This window comes from Nyctereutes procyonoides, unplaced genomic scaffold (assembly GCF_905146905.1).
Source record: "Nyctereutes procyonoides isolate TBG_1078 unplaced genomic scaffold, NYPRO_anot_genome, whole genome shotgun sequence".
Classification (NCBI taxonomy): Eukaryota; Metazoa; Chordata; class Mammalia; order Carnivora; family Canidae; genus Nyctereutes; species Nyctereutes procyonoides.
In genome coordinates, this window is record NW_026575052.1 from 55,960,003 (window position 1) to 55,983,539 (window position 23,537).

Genomic DNA, 23,537 nt, shown 5'->3' on the forward strand with positions numbered 1-23,537 from the left:
AGCCTGATGAGGGACCCGATCCCGGGACCCTGGGGTCATGCCCTGAGCCGAAGGCAGATGCTCAACCACTGAGCCACCTGCGTGGCCCAGACCCCACTCGTTTCCCAGGCCCTCTCTCCTCCCTGGAGGTGGAGGGGTGGTGCTAAAAGTCCCAACCCCCTAAGCATGAGGTGGTCTTTCTGGCCACCAGCCCCTATCCTGAAGCTGCCTGGGTGCCCTGGTCACCATCAGTCCTTCCACAAGCATGCAAACATTCCCTCCTCCCTGTGGAGATTCCAAGGTTCCCATGTGCCAGGAACTGTGGACAGGGACCAAATGCAGATTTCTTATTGCATCACAGCCACATGAGGTCTCATGAGGCAGTGAAGGTGCCAGGTACAAGGAAGGTGGGCCCACCCACTCCAAAGTGCACGTCCTCTGGCTTCACTGTGACGTGTGGCTGGACAGTTCTGAGATGTGCGGTCTTGCACACTTTATTGGGCCTTAGATAAAATTTGCTTTCCTTGGTGTGTGAGTCCATGGAGTAAAGTGCAAGTCCACCGGAGGGTACAGATGTGGCAGGGGAAAGGGTAGAGGGAGGTGATAATCTCTCAAAACACCGCCCCATCCCTCACATCCTGTTCCTCTTACACAGACTCACACCCACTCTCAGGAGGCCTGTGGCACAGGAGCCGAGGCCTGAGAGCTCATGGTCCCAATCTCCAGCCAGGCCCATGCGACAGTGGCTTTCCAGAAGGTTCCACCATGGCCATCTCCCAGGCCCACTGGCAACACCCTGTCTGAACGAGCAATGACTTTCTTCCCTGAGACATGGGCTCTGAGCCTTTGAATGCAGGGCAGGAGTTTGGGCTGCTCTACCCACAAGGGAGAATAGGCTAAGAAACTGTGACCAAGAAATGATCAAAAACAAACAACTGACTTTTCGGTTCACCCGTATGTTTTTTTTTTTTTTCTTTTCATAGAAAGTGGGAGGGGATCCCTGGGTGGCTCAGCCCTGTGGTGCCTGCCTTCAGCCCAAGGTATGATCCTGGAGTCCTGGGATCGAGTCCTGCCTCCCTGCATGGAGCCTGCTTCTCCCTCTGCCTGTCTCTGCCTCTCTTTCGCTCTGTGTCTTTCATGAATAAATAAATGAAATCTTAAAGAAAAAAAAAGAAAGAAAGTGGGAGAAATTGCTATCAGCATGCATGTCTCAAATATTAGGTCAGGAGATGGTTCCTAACATCCTTTCTTCAAACTGCAGCCTAAAGTAGCACTTTTCACAAGAAATAGCTCTCACCTGAAGGAAGGGTGACCGGCCTGATGAGATATTTGATCCCATCAAACAAAGCACTTCCAGGTGCTGGCCTTCACAGGTGCGAGCCAAGTGCGGGGAGGTCTCCCTCCTGCCTCTGCGCGTCGCGGTGATTTTTAAGTTATTTTTGACATACTTACTGCCCTGCGTGCGAAGTGCTGGTCTGGGTTCCCCAGGACCCGGGGACCACAGGGCGGGGATTGAATGTCAGAGGTGGGGGCTGCTGGAGCGCAGGAGCCCCGGGTGGGAAGGCTTTTGCAGGAGGATGCTCGGGAGGCTGCCTGGGGGATGCACTTTGCGCTTTTGCGGGGGGGGGGCGGGGGGGTCCCTCCATCCGTCCTTTAATTGCAGTTCAAGCTGGAGGCGTCCCTGTGCCCGCCCTGTGTGCCCGCGGACACGGGCTGAAGTTGCCCAAGCCCTTCCCGGGACGAGCGGACGCGCGGCCCCCTGCGCCGGCAGCGCGGGGGTTAAGCGGCTTCCGCGGGGCCCGCCCCGGAGCCCGCCCCGAGCCCGCCGCGGATCCTCCCTGCGGCCGTGACGCGCCCGCTCGGCCCAAATACGTCCCTCCTCCCCCCGCCCCCCGCCCTCGCCCGCCCTCGCCCGGGGCCCGCAGGCGCCCCCGAGCCGCGGGGCTGCCACTCGGACGTCGCCCGGCCTCGGTGTCCCGGGCCGGCCCCGCCGGGCGCCCCCTCCGCGATGCCCTTCAGGAAAGGTAGGCGCGCCCCCCGCGCGGAGCCCCCGCCCCGCAGCCCGCCGCCCGCAGGACCCCGCCTCCGTGCGCGCCGCCCCCCGCGCACCCCGCCCGGCCTCCCCGGACCCCCCAGCGCACCCCGCCCGGCCTCCCCGGACCCCCCGCGCCTCCTGCCTGGCCCTCCCCGGACCCCCCGCGCCTCCTGCCTGCCCTCCCCGGACCCCCGCGCACCCCGCCCGGCCTCCCCGGACCCCCAGCGCACCCCGCCCGGCCTCCCCGGACCCCCCGCGCCTCCTGCCTGGCCCTCCCCGGACCCCCCGCGCCTCCTGCCTGCCCTCCCCGGACCCCCCCGCCCCCGCCCCCCGCCCCCGCCTCCTCCCCGACCCCCGCGCCCCCTCCTCGGCCCTCCCGGACCCCCCGCGCCCCCCTCCTCGGCCCTCCCCGGACCCCCCCGCCCACCCCCGCACCCTCCTCCTGGCCCCCCGCCCGCCGCACGTGCCCGCGCTGGTGCGCACCCCGACTCAGAACCAGTCCCCCCTTGGACCAGCTGCGTCCAAGTCCGGGGGCGCCGGTGGGGCAGGTTGGCGCCGCCGGAGGGGCCCTCGGTGGCGGCCCTGGGTCCCGGGGAGGGTCGGGCCGGGGCGCGCCGTGCGGAAGGCGGCTCTGTGTGCGAGTCCTGCCGCCGCCCGCCTCTGCCCTCGGACTCTCGGAAGTCCTCCGATCCCTAGTGAAATGGACCTGAGTGGGGATGACTGCGTGGGGGCCGGGGGGCCAGTGCTCAGAAAGCACCCAGGCCGAGGGACGCGAGGTAGGCCTGGCCGGCAGCACCTGCCCACCCCCCACCCGGGGCCCTGCCTGGGGCGCCCCACCTGGCCCACCTGCAGGCCCGACCCGCGCCCCTTCTGCAGGAGCGGTGGCCCCCAGATGCTCCACGGCCCCCTGTCCCGGAAGGGGGTCCCCGTTGCATTTGGCCTCCTCTTCCGGGCAGGATGAGGGAGGCCCTGATGCCCCCAAGTCCCCGCCGATCCGCCTGGGAGACTCACTTTTACTTTGCCATCAGAGCCATGGGACTCCTTCCCTTTTCTGCCGTGTTGGGAGGGGCTTGGCTGGGGTGAGCCCCTGTCACTGGGAACCCCAGGCCTCTGCACCCCGCCTGGGCGCCAGGCCCCGTGAGAAGTGAGTGGGAGGAAGCATGTGCTCCCTGCCGGTGCCTGGACCCAGCCGTGTGGCCGGCACCCTGTTCCCTGGGTCCCCTGCACGCCCTCTCTTCCCTCAGCGGTGAAACAGGTTCCTGCTGGGGTGGCCGCGAGGCCTCTGTGGCCTGTGCGCCTGGCCCAGAGCCTGAGATGCCGCGGGGGCTCCTGGCACCGAAGGGGGGTGCTTCGCACTCCTTGTTCCTGGGGGGGATGGTGAGAAGTGAGGTGACTGAGGTTCTGCGGGTGCTGATGACACCTGCTTCCCGTGCTGACTGTCCTCGTTGTCTCTGCGATGCGATGACAGCCTGCCGCCCTTGTCTGGAGGTTCCCTCAGAGCCGCAGCGGGAGCACCCGTGGATGGCCGCCTTCACCCCCTCTCTGCCTGCTGGTCCCCGGCTCTGCTGGCAGGCTTCCAGAAGGCAGAGATGCCTGTGGGCTGGGCGCCACACTTGCTGCAGGGGCGCGGGGAAGGGGGGCGGGCGAGGGCAGAGGGGCTTCGGCGCCGCCCGGATAAAGCACCGGGGCTGCTAAGGGAGTTTCTCTGTGAGGTTGCACTTGGCAGCGGCGCCGACAGATGGCGATGGCGCAGGACCGCACACTGGCCGCTGCTGCTCAGTGCTAAGCTGTGTTGGGTTTTTCAATCTGAAGAGAACACTGCTGGAGAGGGAAGATGCGCTTCCCCCGTTCTGTGGATGCGGTTCCTGAAGGTCCAGGATGTGAGGAACAGCCCTCAGCTGGGTTTTCTGGGAGCCTTGGTGGCCAGCGGGGGGCAGGGACTCTGGAGGCCTCGCCTCCCAGGCAGGGCTTCCCCGCCTTGTCCAGGTGTGATCTCCTACTTGGTGGAAATGTCCCGGAGACCAGGTTTGTTCAGGGTCGTGGTGGGACATGGGGTGCAGCTGCTGCAGGGCTGGAGGTCAGCCCGGGAGGGCGCTCAGCACCCCAACCCTGGAACTGCCCAGATGGTGGAGACTTCAGGGCAAGTACTCTTTTATGTCTTTCGGTATTTTTGAGCCGCCTGGATGTATTAACTATCCAAAAAAGCAATTTAAGAAAGAAGAAAGGACTTTCCTGGCCCCCCTCCCAAGATGACCCCAAGCCAGATGGGGAAGGACTTCCTTCCGGCCAACCTCCAGAACGGCACCTTCCCCGGCCCTGTCTCTGCGTCCTGACAGCTAATGTGTGGAGCCTGGACTCTGCATTTGGGGCACATCAGCCGTTCCTCCCACACTCAGGGCACAGGATCAGCACCTGGGATCCTGGGCTGCTGACCTGTTTCTCACCAGACCCCATGGGTAGAGCGTAGGAAGACCGCAGAAGAGAGCGCAGGGCTCCCTGGCGTTACCACCTCAGGCCTCAGGGCGGAGGAGCCAGTGGCCTGATTGGAGCCCCACACCTCGAGGACTGGAGAGCCCCCAGAAAGCGAGCACACTGGAAGGATCCTCCAACCTCTGCCCCTCCTGCCCTCTGACCTCAGGGCACCGCAGCCAGAGGGCCAGGGGGCCCACGGGTGTCTTTGCAGGTCCACCTCCTAGGACGCAGCGCTGGGCAGACTCCCCTTTGCTGGAGGGTGGATCTGGTGAGAAAGCGGGTCCAGCCCGGGATCTCAGGTATCGGGACTGAGCAACATGGCTGATGTCTCCCGAATGCAGAGTTCAAGAATTGCACACTACATCATTCATTCGTTCATTCATTTGTTCATTCGGTCATTCATCCTCTAGATTGAGGGCTTGCTCTGCGCCGGGCACAGGCAAGGTGCTAGCTGAACACGCGTGGCAGTTCCCTCCCTGGGCTTAGGCTCCGCGGCCTGCGTCTGCAGCTTGGTCCAGGCGCCCCCCACCCCCACCCCAGCTCCCGCAGAATCCTAGCCGGATGACCTTCCCCACGGGTGATGGTGACCTTCCCCACGGGTGATGGTGACCTTCCCCACGGGGCGGGGTGAAAGGCAGATGTTCGGTCTCCTCTTGGTTCCAGGGTGAGGTGGCCACGGATGGGGACCAGGGCTGTGTCTGGAGAATCGGGCCTTGAGATTGGGATGGGGCAGGAGGCCCGGGCTGCCCTGAGCACAGGAGGGGAGGAGGTGGTCAGGAAAGCTGGGGCCAGACGCCAGGAGGGGGGCCACACCTGTCTGGGGGAGCTGGGGAGCCAGGCGGGGGGTGGGATGGGGGCTCTTCCTCTGGGGGGCTCCACAGGTGGAGGTGGCCACTTCCCTGCTACCTGTGCTCTGCTCCAAGGCCAGGGTCTCTGCTGCGTTCCCCAGGGCCCTTTCTGATTGACAAGCCTGCAAAATGGTCTTCAGGGAGCAGGGTCCCAAGGATTCTGCACAGCACCCCCTCGGAGGGGGTGGGGAATTGGGGTGCAGCCCCCCTCGGAGGGGTTGGGGAATCGGAGGTGCAGCCCCCCTCGGAGGAGATGGGGAATTGTGGGTGCAGTCCCCCCTTCAGAGGGCGCGGGGAATCGGGGGTGCAGCATCCCTGGGAGGGGATGGGGAATGGGGGGGAGGCTTGGAGGCCCGTAGGGAAACCGAGCTAGCGTTCTGTGCACGCCCCCACCCGGAGAGCCTTCCATGGGTTCACTTGTCCTCACAGCTACCGTGTGACGTGCGTGGCATCGTTTCCATCATGACAATGAAGACCTGCGGCCGCGGGGATCATGCAGCTGGGCTGGGTTCCCGCGTGGAGCTGTGTGCGCACCAGGGCTGCACACTGTGTGCTGCGCCTCCACGGCCCTGCAGGGACTGGTGGGGATGAAGTGGGAGCTGGTCGCCACCAGGAGGCCCATGGCAGCCGCTGTGGCCTTCCCAGGAGCTGACCCGTGAGCAGAGACCTTGGCGCTCACCCCAGCACTCCGTGGGGGTTGCTGCGCCACCAGGCCACAGGCCGCGGCTGCTGGGCAGTGTCCGGGGACGCTCGCGGTGGCACCGAGGGAAGCACGCGGGGCAGCCCCTTGGGAATTGGGGCAGCGCGGCCCTGGCAGCAGGAAACCAATCGCAATTCTTGCGATTTTGCAAACTGAAGTCAGCGTTTTGACCTCACACCCAGGAGCTCTCCTTCCTTCGTCTCCGCTTCCCCGGTGGCTGGTGGTGGCCGGTGGTGGCTGGTGGCAGCCGTGCACAGACGCCCTCATGGGGCCGGGCGGCTGGCGGCCTTCCCTGCCCGGGTCCTCACTGTGCGGGGGCCACCCTGTGTTCTGTCCATGTCCCCTGGGGCCCGGCGGCTTACCGATGAAGGAAGGCTCCCTGGCCTGGCTGCGTCACAGCTCTGTCCCTGACACGCCCGCGGCGTGCTCCCCGAGGACAGAGACCCAGGGATGATGTGTATGACAGCACCATGGGGTTGGGGAAAAATCTTGGCCTAAGAGCTCAGGGACCAGGTAGTGACAGGCCCACCTGTGTCACATAGTGGCTGAGGAGCACTCGGCCTCAGTTTACCCATCTGGAAAAGGAGGATGTGAGCTGAGTTTCCCTCCCAGTCCAACTCAGTGCCCTCTGGCCATTTGTCACGCATACACAGAGTGGTCCCAGCTTCTTGGCTGTACTGGCTGCAGGGGGCGGGTGGGATCCCCTCTGTGCTTTTGTCTCCAAAGAACGCGCCGGGCACCCTGGCCTGGCCTCTCCCAGTGTCTCCATGAGGGAGGCTAAGTTTCAGGCAGGTGGTGAATGATGGGGTCACGGCCCTGCAACCTGTGGTTTCCGAGTCAGGACTGACATCTGTGCCAGAAGGAAGTTGGTGTCGGTGTCCAGTTCTTGAGTGGACGTAGTCCTGTGGTCTGGTGAGGTCAGTCGGGGGGTCTCTGTCTGTGACGTCAGGCCCTCAGAGTCATTGGCCTGCAGTCCCTTCAGGAAGTTCCGGGGTGAAGAATTTTTTGCTAATCTTCCCCGAGTCTAAAGCAGTCACTGCTAGCCGGCCCTCCTGCTTGGGGCGTCGGGTGGAGTGGCCGTGCCCGACGCTGGGTTGATGGTCAGCTCGTCCTCCGTGTCCTGGGCCAGATGAAATGAGGCAGCCTTCCAAAAGTGTGCTCCCTGGGTGTGCACGGTGCTGAGCTGTGCGGATGCTTTTTGAGGGAACAACTGTGTCCTTCCTTAGGGCTGAATCGCTTTGGTATTTTTACTGTGTGCCTGACATACTGAACCCCAGCAATGGATTGGATTCAGGAAGCACCTCCTCTTCCCCCTGCCCCGAGGCTGCGGAAGTCCCTCGCGAGGCTTGGGGACCGGGCCCAGCCTCAGGAAGAGCAAAGTTTCATCAGTCAGTGGGGGTGAGCAGAGGCTCAGGGACATACCCCGAGGAAGCGTGGCCGCAGGACGGGCCGGCTGAGTGGGATCCTGGGGGACAGTTATGGGTACAGAAGCATCGTTTCTCTAAGGGAGAAACCAGACCCCCATGGCTCTTATTCCTGGCCACACATTTGGATGAACTGGGGAGCTTTTTGAAAAAAAGGCTGATGCGCCAGAATTTCTGATGTAATAGTTTGGGTTGACGCTTGGACAGAAATTTTCATGAAACAGCACTCATCCCAGAATGTAGGGTACACCGTGGTACTTTGTCGTCTGTTCCACTTCATTAAAAAGGACTCTGGTCGGCTTCCAATAAATTGATTTCAAGGCCGCTAGTGGTGAATAAATCCACGGTCTTGAAAATACTGCTCTAGCATGACAGCTTGTGCTGGGGAGGCTGGGAAGCTGCTGGGAAGCTGGAAACTGCATTTCCCAGACTCCCTTGCAGCTAGGGCTCTGAGCGTGATGTAGGGTCTGCAGCAAGATCGGCGTGCTCCTGCTCAAGGCCTCTGGCAGGTACTGCTGCGGAGGCGTCCAACCACTTGGTGTGGGGGCTTCCCGAACCAGGCAGCCTTGGGGGGAAGCAGTGAATCTGGATAAAAGGGGAGCCCCCCCCCATCAGCCATGTGCAGAGGCCACGTTTCTCTGGGGACATTCACGAAATAACCATTTGGGAAGAAAAGGGAGTGGGGGTTATAGACTGGTAGCTGAGGACACTTAGTATAAAAGGCAAGAAACAACTGGATTGCAGCTGGCTGCCTCTCCTAGCCGGTGGTGTTACTTCATTCGCTGGCACACACCCTTCAGTCATTGGGCAAACGTCTATTCGGCGCCTAGTGGGTTAGGCGTGGGTGAAGAGCCGAGAGTACAACAGTGACCACTATGGGCAGAACTGCCTGCCTCCGTGGGACTTACATTCTAACTGGGGTAGGCAGACAGTAAACAGAGACGTGAGTGTGCCCAGTGGGACGAAGTGCTGTGGGGAAAAATGAAGCAAGAAAGAGGAGGAGGAAGGAAGTTGGGGATGAGGGTGAGTGGCTGTTTTAAATAGGATGGTCACTGGAGGGTGACATTTGGGTAGAGACTGCAGGGAGTGAGGAGTGGACCATGCAGTTTGTTAGGAGAGTGCTCTAGCGAGGGGACGTATAGGTGCAAAGGTCCTGTGGCCATAGTGGGCTGAATGTTGGGGGGGGACACATGGAGGCCGGTGAGGCTGGAGCTGCGTCAGTGTAGGACCCCATTCAGAAAGGTAGCAGGCGGCTCCTGAAGACCAAGGCTTCCCTGAGGCCTCAGCCTCTTACGTGGGGTGGGATAGGGAAGCCCTTGGAGGGTGTAGGGGGAGCCGTTGTGTGAATGAGCTCTGCATTACAGGCTGTCTATGCAGTATGTAGCTGCCTTCCTGGGAATAGACTGTAGGGTGGTGAGGGTGGATCGAGGAGACCAGGTGGGAGTCTGTCTGTGAGCGGCGAGGTCAGCTGAGGTCGGGGAGGGCGGGGGTCATACGGGGCTGGATGCTGAGTGTGTGTAGTAGACACAGGCCGCACGCGGTGTGAGGATTGGACGCTGGGGAAGAGGGAGGGGTGCCGCGGGGGGCTCCTGGAGCTGCCTTCTCCGGAGGCGCCCGGGGAGGCCCAGAGCCCTGGTGGTTATCCTGACGGCTGGAGCTCAGTGGGCTGTGTCCAGTAGCCTACAGACTTGGTATTCATGGTTCCAGAGGCTTGGGGCTCAGCATGGAGCCTTCCAGAAAGATCTATTATGCTCCGGGCCAATTGCCGGACAGACGCTTCTTTTAAGAGAAAACTGGCTTTCAGAGTCAGAGCTGATTATTCTTGCCCCACATAAGGGATTCATAATGCTTGGCTGGGTCTCAAGGACGGACGCTGCACGTGGATGTCGTCCGATCCAGTGGACAAGCACGTGGTGGGCTTTTCCTGTTGCCGGTGCTTCCGTGTCAGTGGTTCCCCAACTGCCAATGACTTACTTACTTACTCTTTCTTTCTTTCTTTCTTTCTTTCTTTCTTTCTTTCTTTCTTTCTTTCTTTCTTTCTTTCTTTCTTCCTTCCTTCCTTCCTTCCTTCCTTCCTTCCTTCCTTCTTTCCTTCCTTCTTTCTTTTCTTCTTCTTTCTTTCTTTCTTTCTTTCTTTCTTTCTTTCTTTCTTCCTTCCTTCCTTCCTTCCTTCCTTCCTTCCTTCCTTCCTTCTTTCCTTTCCTTTCCTTTCCTTTCCTTTCCTTTCCTTTCCTTTCCTTTCCTTTCCTTTCCTTCTTTTTTTTTTTTTTAAGATTTTATTTATTTATTCATGAGAGACCCAGAGAGGGGCAGAGACACAGGCGGAGGAAGAAGCAGGCTCCCGGTGGGGAGCCGGGTGCAGGACTCCATCCCAGGAGCCCGGGGTCACGCCCTGAGCCGAAGGCAGACGCTCAACCACTGAGCCCCCAGGGGCCCCTGCCAGTGACTTTCTGTCCATGCTTCGATCTCCTTATGCTGTGAAGGGCTCAATTGTAGGAGAAGGGAAAACTCTACTCCAGAAAGAGTTCCTGCACAAACCCAGCCCGGCCACCGGCTGGCCAAGTTAGCCTCCGGGCAGGGTCACCGACTCGGCCTGGCTTGGCCTGGATTTCCCCTGTAGAGTGTGGAGAATCATGAGACCCAGCAGCCCCCCCTCCCCAGTCCCAGGACGGCAGATCACCCCACTTACCTCCAGCCAACCCTGCGCCACAGGCCTGCTGGCCTCATTTAGAGAAATAGGTTTTAAAAGCTCATTAATGCTTGAATAACAAAAGGAAAGAATCCAAGCAAATTTGGTGGCCCTGGGCTCTGGACTTGAAACTGTGTGAAGATCTGTATCCGAGCTGCTCTGCCCCCAGACGTGTAAGAATCAAAACGGGGATTTTATCATCAACTTGCTGCCTCGGCGCAACGGCACAGGGATCTGAGTCAGCGCACTGGCTGGTCCCTGTGTGAAAAATCTAAAGCTCGAACGTCACACTTTTATAATAGAAAAGCGAGGCAGTTGGCATCCATCCGCTTTGCCATGAGTCGTGTTGGCTGAACGTGAATGGAGGACAAAAAACGTAGAATCGACTCTGAGCCAAAATTATGTTTTGTGCAAATCCTGGAGTATATAAAAGCTTTTACTTTGAAGTCATTCGAATGAAGCAAAAGGTTGTGTCGTCACTGCTGCTCTGTAGGAAATTTCTTTACCTTATAAAACGTCAAAAAAAATTCATTATGGGGGGCGGCTGGGGGGCTCAGCAGTTGAGCGTCTGCCTTCAGCTTAGGGCGTGACCCCAGGATCCCGAGATTGAGGTCCGCCTTGGGCTCCTCGCAGAGAGCCTGCTTCTCCCTCTGCCTGCGTCTCTGCCTCTCTCTCTGTGTCTCCCATGAATAAATAAATAAAATCTTTAAAAAATTCATTATGGAATGCATACCAATTAGTGATAGATGGTGTGACCATACAGTCATAATCCACGCTGCAGAAGAGCCACCCGTCCCAAGCAGTGAGACAGTCCTTTTTTTTCTTTGTGGTTCTGTTCCTTTCTCCGGCTTCTGTTAAAAAGAGCCGAATGACTGGTAACACCTTTTTTTAAAAAAAAAAAATCAGGTAGTATGTAACGTAAGAGAAGGAGATAAAGACGTTGGACCTCCTCAGGGAGCAGGGAAGTGCAAATAGAGACCCCGATGGGCGATGCAGTTTTACCCCGACGCAGGTGGCATAAGGGAGAAGCCTGCCCATGTCGGGCGTCGGGGAGAATGTGGGTCCAAAGCACTGTGATGTGCCGCGGGGGTGGGCACGGTGTAGACTTGCCCAGCAAGCAGTCTGGAGTCGTCTTGTGAAGCTGGCCTCCCCGTGTCCTTCCCGGGCTGGTCACCGAGGGAAGCTTCTGCGCAGATGACGTTCAGTCTGGGCTCCAAACGAGCAGCTGCACATGCTCCGGGGGAAGCGTAGATGCGCCCTTGCCCCCGACCCGCGCGGGATGTTAGTCGTGCGGCTGTCTGGACGGCCCCACTCTGAGGGACAGCTGCATTCGATGTCACGACTGCTTAAAACAAATCGCAAAGCATTAGGTGCAGTAAAATACTTTTTTTAAAAAAAGATTTTATTTATTTATTCATGAGAAATACTGAGAGAGAGAGGCAGAGATACAGGCAGAGGGAGAAACAGGTTTCCTGCAGGGAGCCTGACGCGGGACTCGATCCCGGGACTCCAGGATCATGCCGTGAGCCAAAGGCAGATGCTCAACCACCGAGCCACCCACGTGTCCCCAAATACTTCTTTTTAAGTAAAATTAAAACAATATGCTTTTGAGCATGACGTATGCAACCAAACGGTATGTCTTTTGTAAAATTCAGGGTCATGGTGACTTCTGTTTGGAGGGAGGCAGGAGCAGGGAGGGGGAGCTGAGATGTGGAAGTCGGTGGCTGGGGGATCTCTGCTCGTCCATTGCAGCACTTCAACGAACCATGAAAGAGGACCATTCGGGGATCAGTGATGAGTGTTCGAGAGAACCAAGGGTTATGAGGAAGCCACGTGTCTGCACCGGGGGCCCAGGGACCAAGAAGGAGTGAAGAGGAATGGTTCCTCCTACTTGTTAGCGAGATCAGCCGTTCCCAAAGCCGTGTTTCCAGGGTCCGTCAAATGGTTGCAAGGCAATTCCAGTGCCCTTTCTGCCTGCGGTGGTGATGGTCTTCTGAACGCAGCAGAGCCGCAGCGGGAAGGGTATGGTCCACCCGGGACTGAATGTGGTACCTCCTCAAAATAGAGCATGACTCTGTGGTTTCGAATTTTAATTGCTCGTTCCTGTTATTATCAATTTACGTTTTTTAAAAAAGATTTTATTTATTTATCTGGGGCGGGGAGGGGCAGGCAGAGGGAGAGGGAGAAGCAGAGTCCCTGCTGAGCAGGGAGCTGGATGCAGGACTTGATCCCAGGACCCCGGGATCAGGACCTGAGCCTGAGGCAGACACTTCCCCAGATGAGCCACCCAGGCGCCCCTATATTTGAGTTTTAACAAGGAAATGAAATTATTTAGAGAGCCCATGTCAAGTGGTAGGTACTTTTCAGTATTAGATCCTTAGAGGTAAGGACCCAGATTGGAGAGAGAGAGACAGACAGACATTGAGTGTAAATGCTGGACTGGAGCCTGGGCATTAGCGTGGCAATTGGCCAAATGCATTTGGAGTCTGTACTGCATTCAAGTTAATTTCCTGCTTTTGATGGCCGTATCGTAATTATGGATGGAGGAAAGCATCTTGGCTTTTACGTAATAGACACTTAAGTATTAAGAGGGAGGGGAGCAGATTTTATCTTCGTGGTTCAGCAAAAAATGATATGTATACATTTTTAAAAACTTTACTTGTGTACTATTTTGTATATAAAAATACGTATTTAAAACTGTGATAATGTACAGAGAGAACGATAAAGCAGATGTGGCCACCTGTTAACGTTAATTGGTGAGTCAGGGTGAGGGATACATGGAAATTCCTTGACCTACTTGGAATTTTTCTGTAAAGTTGAAATGATGTCAAAACGAGAAGTTAAAACAGAAATGAGAGATGCGGGACGCCTGGGTGGCTCTGTGGTGGAGCATCGGCCTTTGGCTCAGGGCGTGACCCCAGGGTCCTGGGATCGAGTCCCACCTCAGGCTCCCTGCATGGAGCCTGCTTCTCCCTCTGCCTGTGTCTCTGCCTCTGTGTGTGTGTCTCTCATGAATAAATAAATAAAATTCAAAAACACAAAAAACACATTCCAATTGGGTTTCACACATATGTGTATATCTGTTAACCCAAAACCTGATCAAGTGATAGGACATGTGCAGTACCCCCCGACAGTTCCTTCATGCCCTTGCTTCTCAGCAGAAACCACTAGGCTGGCTTCTCTCATTATAAATAAATTTTGCTTGTTCTTGAAATTCACATAGATGGAATTATACGACGTGTATCTTTTTTAAAAATGTTTCATTTATTTTAGATGGAACTTGAGCGAGAGTAGGGGAGGGGCAGAGGGAGACTGCCCAGCAAGTGCAGAGCCTGATGCTAGGCTCGCTCTCAGGACCCTGAGATAGTGAGCTGAGCCGAAGGCAGATGCTCAACCAACTGAGCCACCAGGTGCCTTGTACATTATAGCTTTTGAATGTGGCTTCTTTCCATCAACATCCCACCTGGATTTTTCCATGTTGTTGTGTATGGAAATCCTTAGTTCATCTTCATTGCTGTATAGTATTCTGTTGTGTAAATAGATGACAGTTTGTCCCTTTGATTTTCAAAAAAAATTTTTTATTCTAAAAATTTTAATCCCAATACGACTAACAAGTAGTGTTATATTATTTTCAGGTGCACGATAGGTGATTCAACACTTTCATATCTTTCAGTACTCATCCCGGCCCTTCTGGGGTCGATGGGCCTTTGGGTTGTTTCTGGGTTGGGTTATGATGTTCAGAGCCACCGTGAACATTCTATTGGTACCTGTCTTCTGGTTGGCAAGAGTACACACTTCTGTGGACCTGCTGGGTCGGAGTGCAGTGCTGGCTTAGCTCTGACGTCAGCCTTGCTTGGATGGTTTTCCCCTCTGGGACCTAGAGACAGCATCGTCTATCTGATCTGGAGAAAGGTTCTATCTTCCTTGGGAAAAGTTTACCTTCTCATGATTTTTCCCCGTCACCCCTTCCTGCTGGTGTCTTCGCCCCTGCAGACACTGCCCAGTTCTGCACGGTAACAGACTGGCTCATGCTCTTTGCTGTGCACGCCCCTCACCCTCTCAGCTGTGCACTTTCTCATCAGCGACCTGCTTTCCTGTGTCTGTGCCTCTACCTTCAAGGCTCCACTCAAACCACAGTCGGCCTCGACGTCTTATAGCTGGACGTGATCATGGTTCTTGCACTCTGATCTGTGATCACTTGGTCCCCCCAGCTTGACCGTAAACTCCCTGGGCAGTGCTCCTGCTGTCCAGCCTCATGCCTGCTGGATGACTGACAGCTTTACGTTCAGGCGATTCATTTATGGGGAAGTTCTCCCCGTAGGCGGAGGGAGAAGCAGACTCCCCTCTGAGCAGGGAGCTTGATGGATCCAGCAGGAGCTGGATCCCAGGATCCCGGGGTCCTGACCTGAGCCAAAGGCAGATGCTTCACTGACCGAGCCACCCAGGCACCCTTCATTCTCCATTCTTTTTTTGTTTGTTTGTTTGTTTAAGATTTTATTTATTTATTCATGCTAGACACACACACACACACACACACACAGAGAGAGAGAGAGAGAGAGAGAGAGAGAGAGAGAGAGGGGGGCATAGGCAGAAGGAGAAGCAGGCTCCATGCAGGGAGCCCGATGTGGGACTCTATCCTGGGACTCCAGGATCATGCCCTGGGCTGAGGGCAGGCGCTAAACGCTGAGCCACCCAGGCTGCCCTCATTCTCCATTCTTGATTAAAATTTCAGAGTGCATCGGAATCTTCTAGTACTTCCTTACAATGGTCGTAGGAAAGGTGTGTTTAGGGATCTGCTAAGGGAGGAATAGAAGGTGTGCAGCTTTCCCCGTCGGGCTCATGGAACTCCTAGCCTTTGGGTCTCTAGGTGTAGCTGAACCTGTGAAATCATTTGGGTGACTTATGTTGGGGTGTTGCATTTTGTTTTATTCTCCCGTGCACCCTTCCTGGTCCCTCCCCCCTCTGACAAGTCACGCACTTATTTTTTAGAGGGAGACCACTTTTGCTTCCATGTTGCTTTCTCTGCGTTGCTTGGGTTGTGTCCTAAGTTATTCTACTTGGAATTATCCTCCGTCACGATCACCTAGGGTGTCGGGTGGACATTAGGAATGAAACAGAAGCTCTGAGAGGGTGTGCAAGGTACCAAAGTTCAGCAGTAAGCAGCTCTCCTCTAGAAGGTGTGGGACCCACTGCACACATCTGTCGAATGAGTGGACAAGACAGGCTTGGTGGCCTCCCTAACAAAAGGAGACCCAGGGATACTTAAGCAACAGCCAGACACGCATCACAGCAAAACTGGCCAAAGGGAGCCCTCGATTTCAGGAGATCTCTCTGACCCATTGAGCCTTTTTTTTTTTCTCAAGAGTTTTATGTATTTGAGAGAGTGAGAGTGAGAGAGAGCATAGAGGGAGAGGGAAAGAGAGAAGCAGACTCCCCACTGAGCAGGGGCCTGATATGGGGCTCGATCCCAGGACCCTGGGATCATGACCTGAGCTAAAAGCAGATGCTTCACCAACTGAGCCACCCAGGCGTCCACCCCCACCCACCCCCTTACAGAGCCTCCTAATGACCAATGTCCATCGTGTTCTTTGATTTGAAACAGAAAGTGGCCCCTCCCTGCCTTTCCAAGAGCCCTGTGACTCTCAGGCTTGCTGTGTGTTTGTATGCTGGCCCTGGAGGGAGGGGGAGGGAGGGAGGGAAGAGCTGCCCTGCTCTGGAGACATGGCTCATAAGCAGGTGGGAAATACTTTGGGGCACTGAACTACCTGGGCGTAGTTCTCACTTGTCACCGACTTGTCCCTTTAATTTCCTATGTGATTTCATATCTACACGGACATACCAGCTTTGACTTGTGTTTGCTCGATGACTCAGAAGTGAAGTTTCTGTGTGTTAGTAAAAGTGTGCGAGGGCAAGGAGGGACTCTTGCCTGGGGAAGTTTCCATTTCTGTTTCTTTCTACCTTAACGAATGTCAGGCCTTCAGAAAAGTTGCAGGAATGGGATAGTGTACAACCTCCATCACTTAGATTCACCTGCTGCTGCATTTTACCGTCTTCGTTTCTCAATTGACGTTGTTGATGTTGAACCATCTGGGAACCGGTTGCAGACATCATGACACTTCATCCCTAACATGCACCAGCATGTTCTTCCCAAGAACAAGAGCATTCTCTTCAATTACCACGGTACAGTTATCATCCTAGCTGGAAACTTAGCAAGGACACAAGTCCGCTTCCTAGTTGCCAGACCATATTTGAATCGTCTCAGTCGTGTCTTTTATAGATTTATTTTTCTTTTTGCATCTAGGGTCCAATCAAGTGTCACACATTTATCTAGAAGTTTCTTTTTCTCTAGAAGAGTTCTGCAGCCTTATTTAGTGTTATTTCAGTGATACTGGTATTTGTGAAGATCCTGGCTGCTGCTTTTGCAGGGAGCCCCTCACTTTGGAATTGGCTGATGGTCTCCTTTTTTTTTTTCTTTTTTTAAGATTGTATTTATTTGAGAGAGAACGAGAACATGAGCAGGGGCAGAGGCAGAGGGAGAAGCAGATTCCCTGCTGAGTAGGGAGCCCGACCCAGGACCCTTGGGTCATGACCTGACCTGAAGGCAGACGCTTCACTGACTGAGACCCCCCAGGCGCCCCCATTTCAGTCATCCTTTCAACATTTATTAGTGGCCGTCTTTTGTAAAGAAGGGCTTTCCTGCCCACCCTCCCCTTTGAAATAGATTCCATTTCATTATTTTTAACAGTAGTAATAGTATCAATATAGATTCAGGGATTTTAAAAATTATTGTATGTATTATAATCCATTCCTGACATTATTCATCTTGATGTTCAAATTGTTCCAAATTTGGATAAAAGCCTTTTCAAGCCATATCCTTTTAACACATCCCCCTTAGTTTGTGAGCTCTATCTTATATTCTGGCACAACCAGCTGTTCCAGGCTCAGAAACTTCCCCAGGGAGCCCTGGTGACACTCATCTGAACGATGATAGTTGGAAACCAGGGTCTGCACTCCCGTGTGCTCCTTGTTCCTGGGGTAGCATTGTTTCTAGGGCCTTTCCAATGGACAGAGCTGGGAAACAAGTTTTTTAAGATTGTAAGTTCATATTGCTCTTAATCCAGTCCAGTTCCAGAAAGTTCTCCCTCTCCTTTTCCCCTTCCATAGATTATATTTTTCATTTGGAATTAAAAAAAAAATCTTGATCCTCCTTTACTCCTGGCCTTACTAATTATGAAAAAATCTTCATGATTGATGTCTATTTTCCTCATAAGTGATGACATTGAGTAGATCATCAATTTAATGCAAAGGTGAAGGCTGATGCCAGATCTCCTGAGGCTCCAAAAAAACCAGTCTGCACAGATAGGAGAGCCTGGAAGGAAACACAACTGGGAATGTTTCTTCCTTATTTTCCTGTCATTTCACCATGAAAAGGATATTCCTTTTAAAGTAATACATAGGGGTATTTTAAGGCAAAAGGAACCTATCTGTAGGTTGGATGTCAACACCCTGGTCCTACTATTGTAGGGAAGGAGAAACAATTTTCCCTTTGCCCTTTTAGATTCTTGGCTGAGACTCTCCCTGCCTCCATAAAAAATAGATAAACAGAGAAAAAGCCAATTTTATAATGATGTATGTGCATACGTTCAGCAGCCCCACAAAGACTCAAATTGCCGGGTAGTAGAGGCTCACGGATAAGACTATGCCCAGGAGGGTCAGAAGAGGAGGCTGTGGCAAACAAAGTCAGCCCTGCCCCGCAGGTGTCAGGTGCAGTGACGGGTGGGCTCAGTTCTCCCCCCTTCGGTGTAAAGTCCCCCTGCAAAGGGGTATCCTGGACCCTGTGTGCAGAGCTCCTGCAGAGCTCCTGCGTCTGCACCAGATAATCCTTATGCCCAAGAGGCATGTTTGAGGGGTGTTGCATTTGCTGCCCGTCCACATGCCTCCTAGGAGCCAGGCACCGCGGGGGCAGAGGTGACCAAGGACAGACAGACAAGGCGGGCGGCAGGTGGAGGGTAGGGCTGGGGGCGGTCGAGGAGGAGCGCCCGCACCCCCTGCCCCTGCACCCCGGCTTCCCGGACGGTGCCCACCCACCCCCCGGCCGTGCGGGTGGGGCCGGTGCCACCTCTCAGGCCCAGGGGCGCCGCTCCCTCGCTCCCACTAATGCTCGGGGACGACGAGGTCAGCGGGGCCGGCCGGTAGGGGAGAGGTCGGCTGGGGACGCAGGGCGCAGGAGGGGCGGGGTGGGCGGGGCCGGCGGGACATGGGGGCGGGGCCTGGAGCCTAAGCCGGCCGGGTGGGCGGGGCCGCGGGGCTGGGGGCGGGGCCTGCGGGGTGGGCGGGGCGGAGGGCGAGGCCGGCGCGCACGCGGGCGCGCGGATTTTTTTTTAAATAATAAATTTATTTTTTATTGGTGTTCAATTTGCCAACATACAGAATAACACCCAGTGCTCATCCCATCAAGTGTCCCCCTCAGTGCCCGTCACCCATTCACCCTCATCCCCCGCCCTCCTCCCCTTCCACCACCCCTAGTTCGTTTCCCAGAGTTAGGAGTCTTTATGTTCTGTCTCCCTTTCTGATATTTCCCACACACTTCTTCTCCCTTCCCTTATATTCCCCTTCACTATTATTCATATTCCCCAAATGAGTGAGAACATACACTGTTTGTCCTTCTCCGATTGACTTACTTCACTCAGCATAATACCCTCCAGTTCCATCCACGTTGAAGCAAATGGTGGGTATTTGTTGTTTCTAATGGCTGAGTAATATTCCATTGTATACATAAACCACATCTTCTTTATCCATTCATCTTTCGATGGACACCGAGGCTCCTTCCGCAGTTTGGCTATCGCGGACATGGCTGCTAGAAACATCGGGGTGCAGGTGTCCCGGCGTTTCATTGCATCTGAATCTTTGGGGTAAATCCCCAGCAGTGCAATTGCTGGGTCGTAGGGCAGGTCTATTTTTAACTCTTTGAGGAAACTCCACGCAGTTTTCCAGAGCGGCTGCACCAGTTCACACTCCCACCGTCCAGCGCGTGCCCGCCCCGCCCCCCCGCACGGCAGCCCCGCCCACCCCGCGGCACGCCCGCCCCACCGCCCCGCGCGGCACGCCCCGCCCCGCCCCCCCGCGCGCCCCGCCCCGCCCCCCCGCGCGGCACGCCCCGCCCACCCCGCGGCACGCCCCGCCCCACCGCCCCGCGCGGCACGCCCCGCCCCGCCCCCCCGCGCGGCACGCCCCGCCCTGCCCCCCCCGCGCGCCCCGCCCCGCCCCCCCGCGCGGCACGCCGCGTTCACGTGGCGCCGCCCCGGCCCGCCTGCCTCCCGGCCCGGCACGTGGGCGCGGCGTGCACCGGCGCAGCTGCGGGGCTGGAGGCGGCTGGAGCGCCCCCGCCCCGTGGCCTGCTTTCGCGTTCCCGGCCGCGCTTTCTCCCCGATTAGGCCTGGGAGCGGACGCGCGCTGTCAGGGCGCCAGAGGAAGTAGGTCGGCAGGTGGCTGGCGGGCCCGGGCGGGGCGGGGGCGCGGGAAGGACACGCGGGGCAGCGTCCGGAGAGAGGACGCGCGGGAGCGTGCGGGGGGGCATCAACAGGTGCCTTTGTCCCTTTGCGGAGTAACTGGAAGTGCCCGGCGCTGCTTGTCCCTGCTCGGCGTGGACGCGATGTTCTGTCCCACCGTAAACAGCAGGCACAGGTGCTGCGGGCCGCGCGGTCCCCGAAGCCCCAGCCACGACCTGGGCACAGGTCGTCCCAGCCCCTGCTTTGGGGCCCCGACTCCCCATGAGCTGAGGACACTGCTCCCCTCCCATCCCCCATCCCCTGGCCTGGAAGGAATTGGGACCTTGGTTGCATCTGACCCTTTCGGCTTGCAGAGAGGGACTCAGCTGGTGGAGGGCAGGAAACGCGGTCCTGGGAGAGCTCGAAGAACCCAGGCCCCGGGGCCCTGTGAGCCTGTCTGCAAGTATTTAAAGACTCATGTGATCAGTTCTGACTGGTCCCCATGCTGCCCCAGAGGACGGGACAGAGCTGTTCAGGGGAAGGTGAATTCCAGGTCAGTTAGAGAAGGGAGAGGAATGGAGTTTGTGGAGTTCCCTCCAGGAAACCTCTGCATCTGTATCAGGAAAATGGGGGGAGCTCGGTTTCGACTTTTGATCTGCCAGACTCCAAAGCCTTTGGCTTTCATGATGCATTTGTTTCATGGACCGGGTTGCTTTGGGAGCCGTGCCAAAGGGCTTCTGCATGGATGGAACCGGCTGGGCTAGAGGTCATTCAGACGTGTTCAGCCCTGTCACTGCTTCTCTACCTGGGATGAAGAGGGAGGTCATCCTGGGCCAGAGGAGGAGGCCAGGGCTACCTGAGAGGGAGGAGGCCACCTGTCTCACCAGCAAGTCACGTTTTTCCAGCAGGGCACAGCTCTGACCATGCCTGTGAGTGCTCTTCACCCTGTTAAAGCAGTAATCTTGACGTTGAGTTTAACAAATGCAGTCCCCGTATGCAACTGTCATCCAGCATAATTTACTGCCTCTTGGCCCTTCCTTTTTTCCAAATCTGACCCTCCTTCCTGTTGCCCAGCTCTCTGTCTGGACCAGACTAAGAATGGGAGCCATGCAGTAAGAGCTGAGGAGTGGAGGCCTGGGAACTTGGGTGTCAGGCAGCACCAGATCCCGGTGTCGGGAAAGGTCAGGTGGGAAGCACCTGGGCTGCTCCCACTCGCTCCGCGGCCCTCGGTGTCTGATACAGCGTACCTCAAGCCTGTAGGGGAGGTGCACAAAGGGGAGGTGCCTGTAGGGGAGGTGCACAGCTCCCTGAAGGTTTGGATTCATTTTATGAATTAATAGCTTCACACACTATGAAAAGATAGGAGCTCCTTTATGAATCTACTTTTGCCTCCACTTCATGTATTAAATTGTCAAAAAACAAACCCACGATGGCATCCCTGGGAGGAAGGTGGGCATATGGGACGGTGTAAAGAAGCAATACCTGGTTTTTCTCGGCTCTCCAGCAGACCTGGTTACGATTTCTTAATCAAAATCCAGCCAGGAAATGCCAAACCTAGTCCTCCTCCCCCAGAGGCAGCATCCAGAGTTGGGCCCCTCTCTACCCTAGACGTATTTTCAGAGATCTAGGAGCTGTCGCTGAGGACCTGCTTACCTTCCTTTCAGTGAGTCTGTGGTTCTTCCTTCTTAACCTCCTGGGTGTTACATGTCTCCTCTGGGGTATCAAGGCTTTGGAGATCTTCCAGGTAGCCTGTCCAGCCCAGCTAAGCAGTGCTTAGATCTCGGATTAAGATCTAAGCAGTGCTTGTAGAGGAGGTGAAATGTGTCCACCTGCAAGTACTCTCCTGCGTTCTCCTCCCGTAGATCCTTCCATTCAGGAGGATTCTTTTTTTTTTTTTTTTTTTGATTTATGAGAGATAGGGGGTGGGGAGCAGAGACACAGGCAGAGGAAGAAGCAGGCTCCATGCAGGGAGCCCAACATGGGACTCTATTCTGGACCCTGGATCAGGCCCCAGGCCAAAGGTGGCGCTAAACCGCTGAGCCACCTAGGCTGCCCCATTCAGGAGGATTCTTAAAGCGATAATGCTCAGTTTGCATTTTAACTGATGTCAAAGATCTTGAACTCAAGGGAGGGTATCCTCATGATGGGCTTTACAGCATAAACAGCTTAGGGAGAGGGTTGGAGCAAAAGTTTGGACATGTTATTCCGCCCCTGGCCCTATGCTGTCTCCACCCCAGCATCCTCCTCTGACAGGTCTGCTCAGGTCAGGCAGCTGGAGAAGTGGAGGGTGGTGTGTGGGAAGACTAGTCTCGAGCTCCCTGGTCACCCACCTGGCCGTCTTTGTATTCATGGATGAGGCAGAGATGGAACCCCTCTGACTCTTGCTGCAGCAGGGAGCCAGAGTGAGAGGGGTGGGAAGCTGCGCCTGGGCTCCGAGGTCATACCTCCTGGGCTCCAACACCAGGTCCACCTCGCAGAAGCTGTGTGACCTTGGAGAAGTGTCTTTACGTCTCTGTGCCTCAGCCTCCTCACCTTCAGTGGCATTGGGTGGTCGTGAGGAGTAGGCTCCAAGCTCTCCAAACACGCCTGCCACCTGCTTGGGCCTCATAGGCGGTGGCTTTGACTCCTGACTTGAAGGAGCCCTCTGCCCGGCAGTGACAGCACCCACAGAGCTGTCACCACGGCTTCCGTGTGAGCTGAAATGGGCTGGGAGCCTCAAGGATGGGTGGTTAGCACAGCTGCCCCTGTCCCAAGCGCTAACCTATCCTCCAGGCCTGCCCCGTGGAAGGCCAGGCGGTCTGCAGGGCCCTGACTCGCATCCAGCAAACTTGCTGATGGTTGATCTGCCTGAGACAACCTCTCCCAGATGGGTCCTTAGCCAAACGCCTCTCCTTCCTATCTCCTGAGTTCTCTAACAGGGTCGCCTGTCCTGTACTCTTGCTATGAAGTAACAGATTGGGTGGCTCATGCGGCTGGGAAACAAGGCTTCCCATTCTTTCTCCTTCTCCTACCTGTGGAATTGAGATGGGGTCTCTGGCGGGGACCAGCAGACCTGGAACTTAATTTTAGTGAAAGGAGGAATGAAGTGGCTCCAAGGTGGGCTGATGATAAGGGGCTGGAGGCAGGGGGCATCAACAGGTGCCGAACAGACCGGAGGCTTTGACGTTGCTCTTGGGCCTTTGTTTCTGCTCCCTAGGCTGCCCTGGGGCTGGCCTTGCCCTTGCTGACTTGCTGATGGTGGGCTGGGAGGTGTGGCTCAGGGACGGGAGGAAGGGGATTGTTTGCTGGGGTCTAGACCAAAGCTCACAGGTGTGCAGAGTCTTTAAAAATACTTGTGAAAAATTCAGTATCATCTAAATGTTATGCTGTGGGGTAATATCCCAGTCCCTGAGCTCTTGCGTATGGAATTGGCCACAAGGCTCAGAGGGATTCAAGGGAGGACTGGCCCCTGCTTGACTCCCAGATTAGTGTTTTTGTGGTTCTTTCATGGATGTGCATTTTCCCAAACCTTTCCCAGCTTCTTGGAGATTCTGGGTCTAGATCCTGAGAAGGTGGTAATATTGATTGGTGGTATGTATGTGTGTGGCGTGTTCTCTGGAAAGACTTGCCCTATTCTCTACTTGAAGGAACCTTCAATTAGCAACGTTTTGGAAATTTTTTTTTTTTAATGTGATGACTTTCCTGGACTTCTGTTTGTGGTTGTTTTGAAGTGGTGGGGTTGGGGGAATGTGCCCTGGGAGGCCCACCCTCTGGTTCTCCAACGAGGAGACCATGGTTTTGCTTTCAAGCAGGAGAATCATGTTTACAGGCTACCAGAGCTCCAAAAATAGATGCTTATCCCAAGACAGGAGGCGGTGGCAGGCTGAGAAGCAATTAAAAAAACCCTGTTGCTCTTGACTATC

General features: G+C 56.0%; 1 protein-coding gene across 1 annotated transcript in view; it reads left to right on the forward strand.

Moving 5' to 3' along the window:
- Positions 1–1,892: 1,892 nt before the first annotated feature.
- PFKFB3 (6-phosphofructo-2-kinase/fructose-2,6-biphosphatase 3) overlaps positions 1,893–23,537 on the forward strand; it is a 75,159-nt gene continuing 53,514 nt past the window's right edge. Inside the window, exon 1 of the mRNA XM_055331483.1 lies at positions 1,893–2,003. Coding sequence (XP_055187458.1) covers positions 1,988–2,003 — 16 coding nt within the window. The 5' untranslated portion in view covers positions 1,893–1,987. The remainder of the gene's footprint in view (positions 2,004–23,537) is intronic.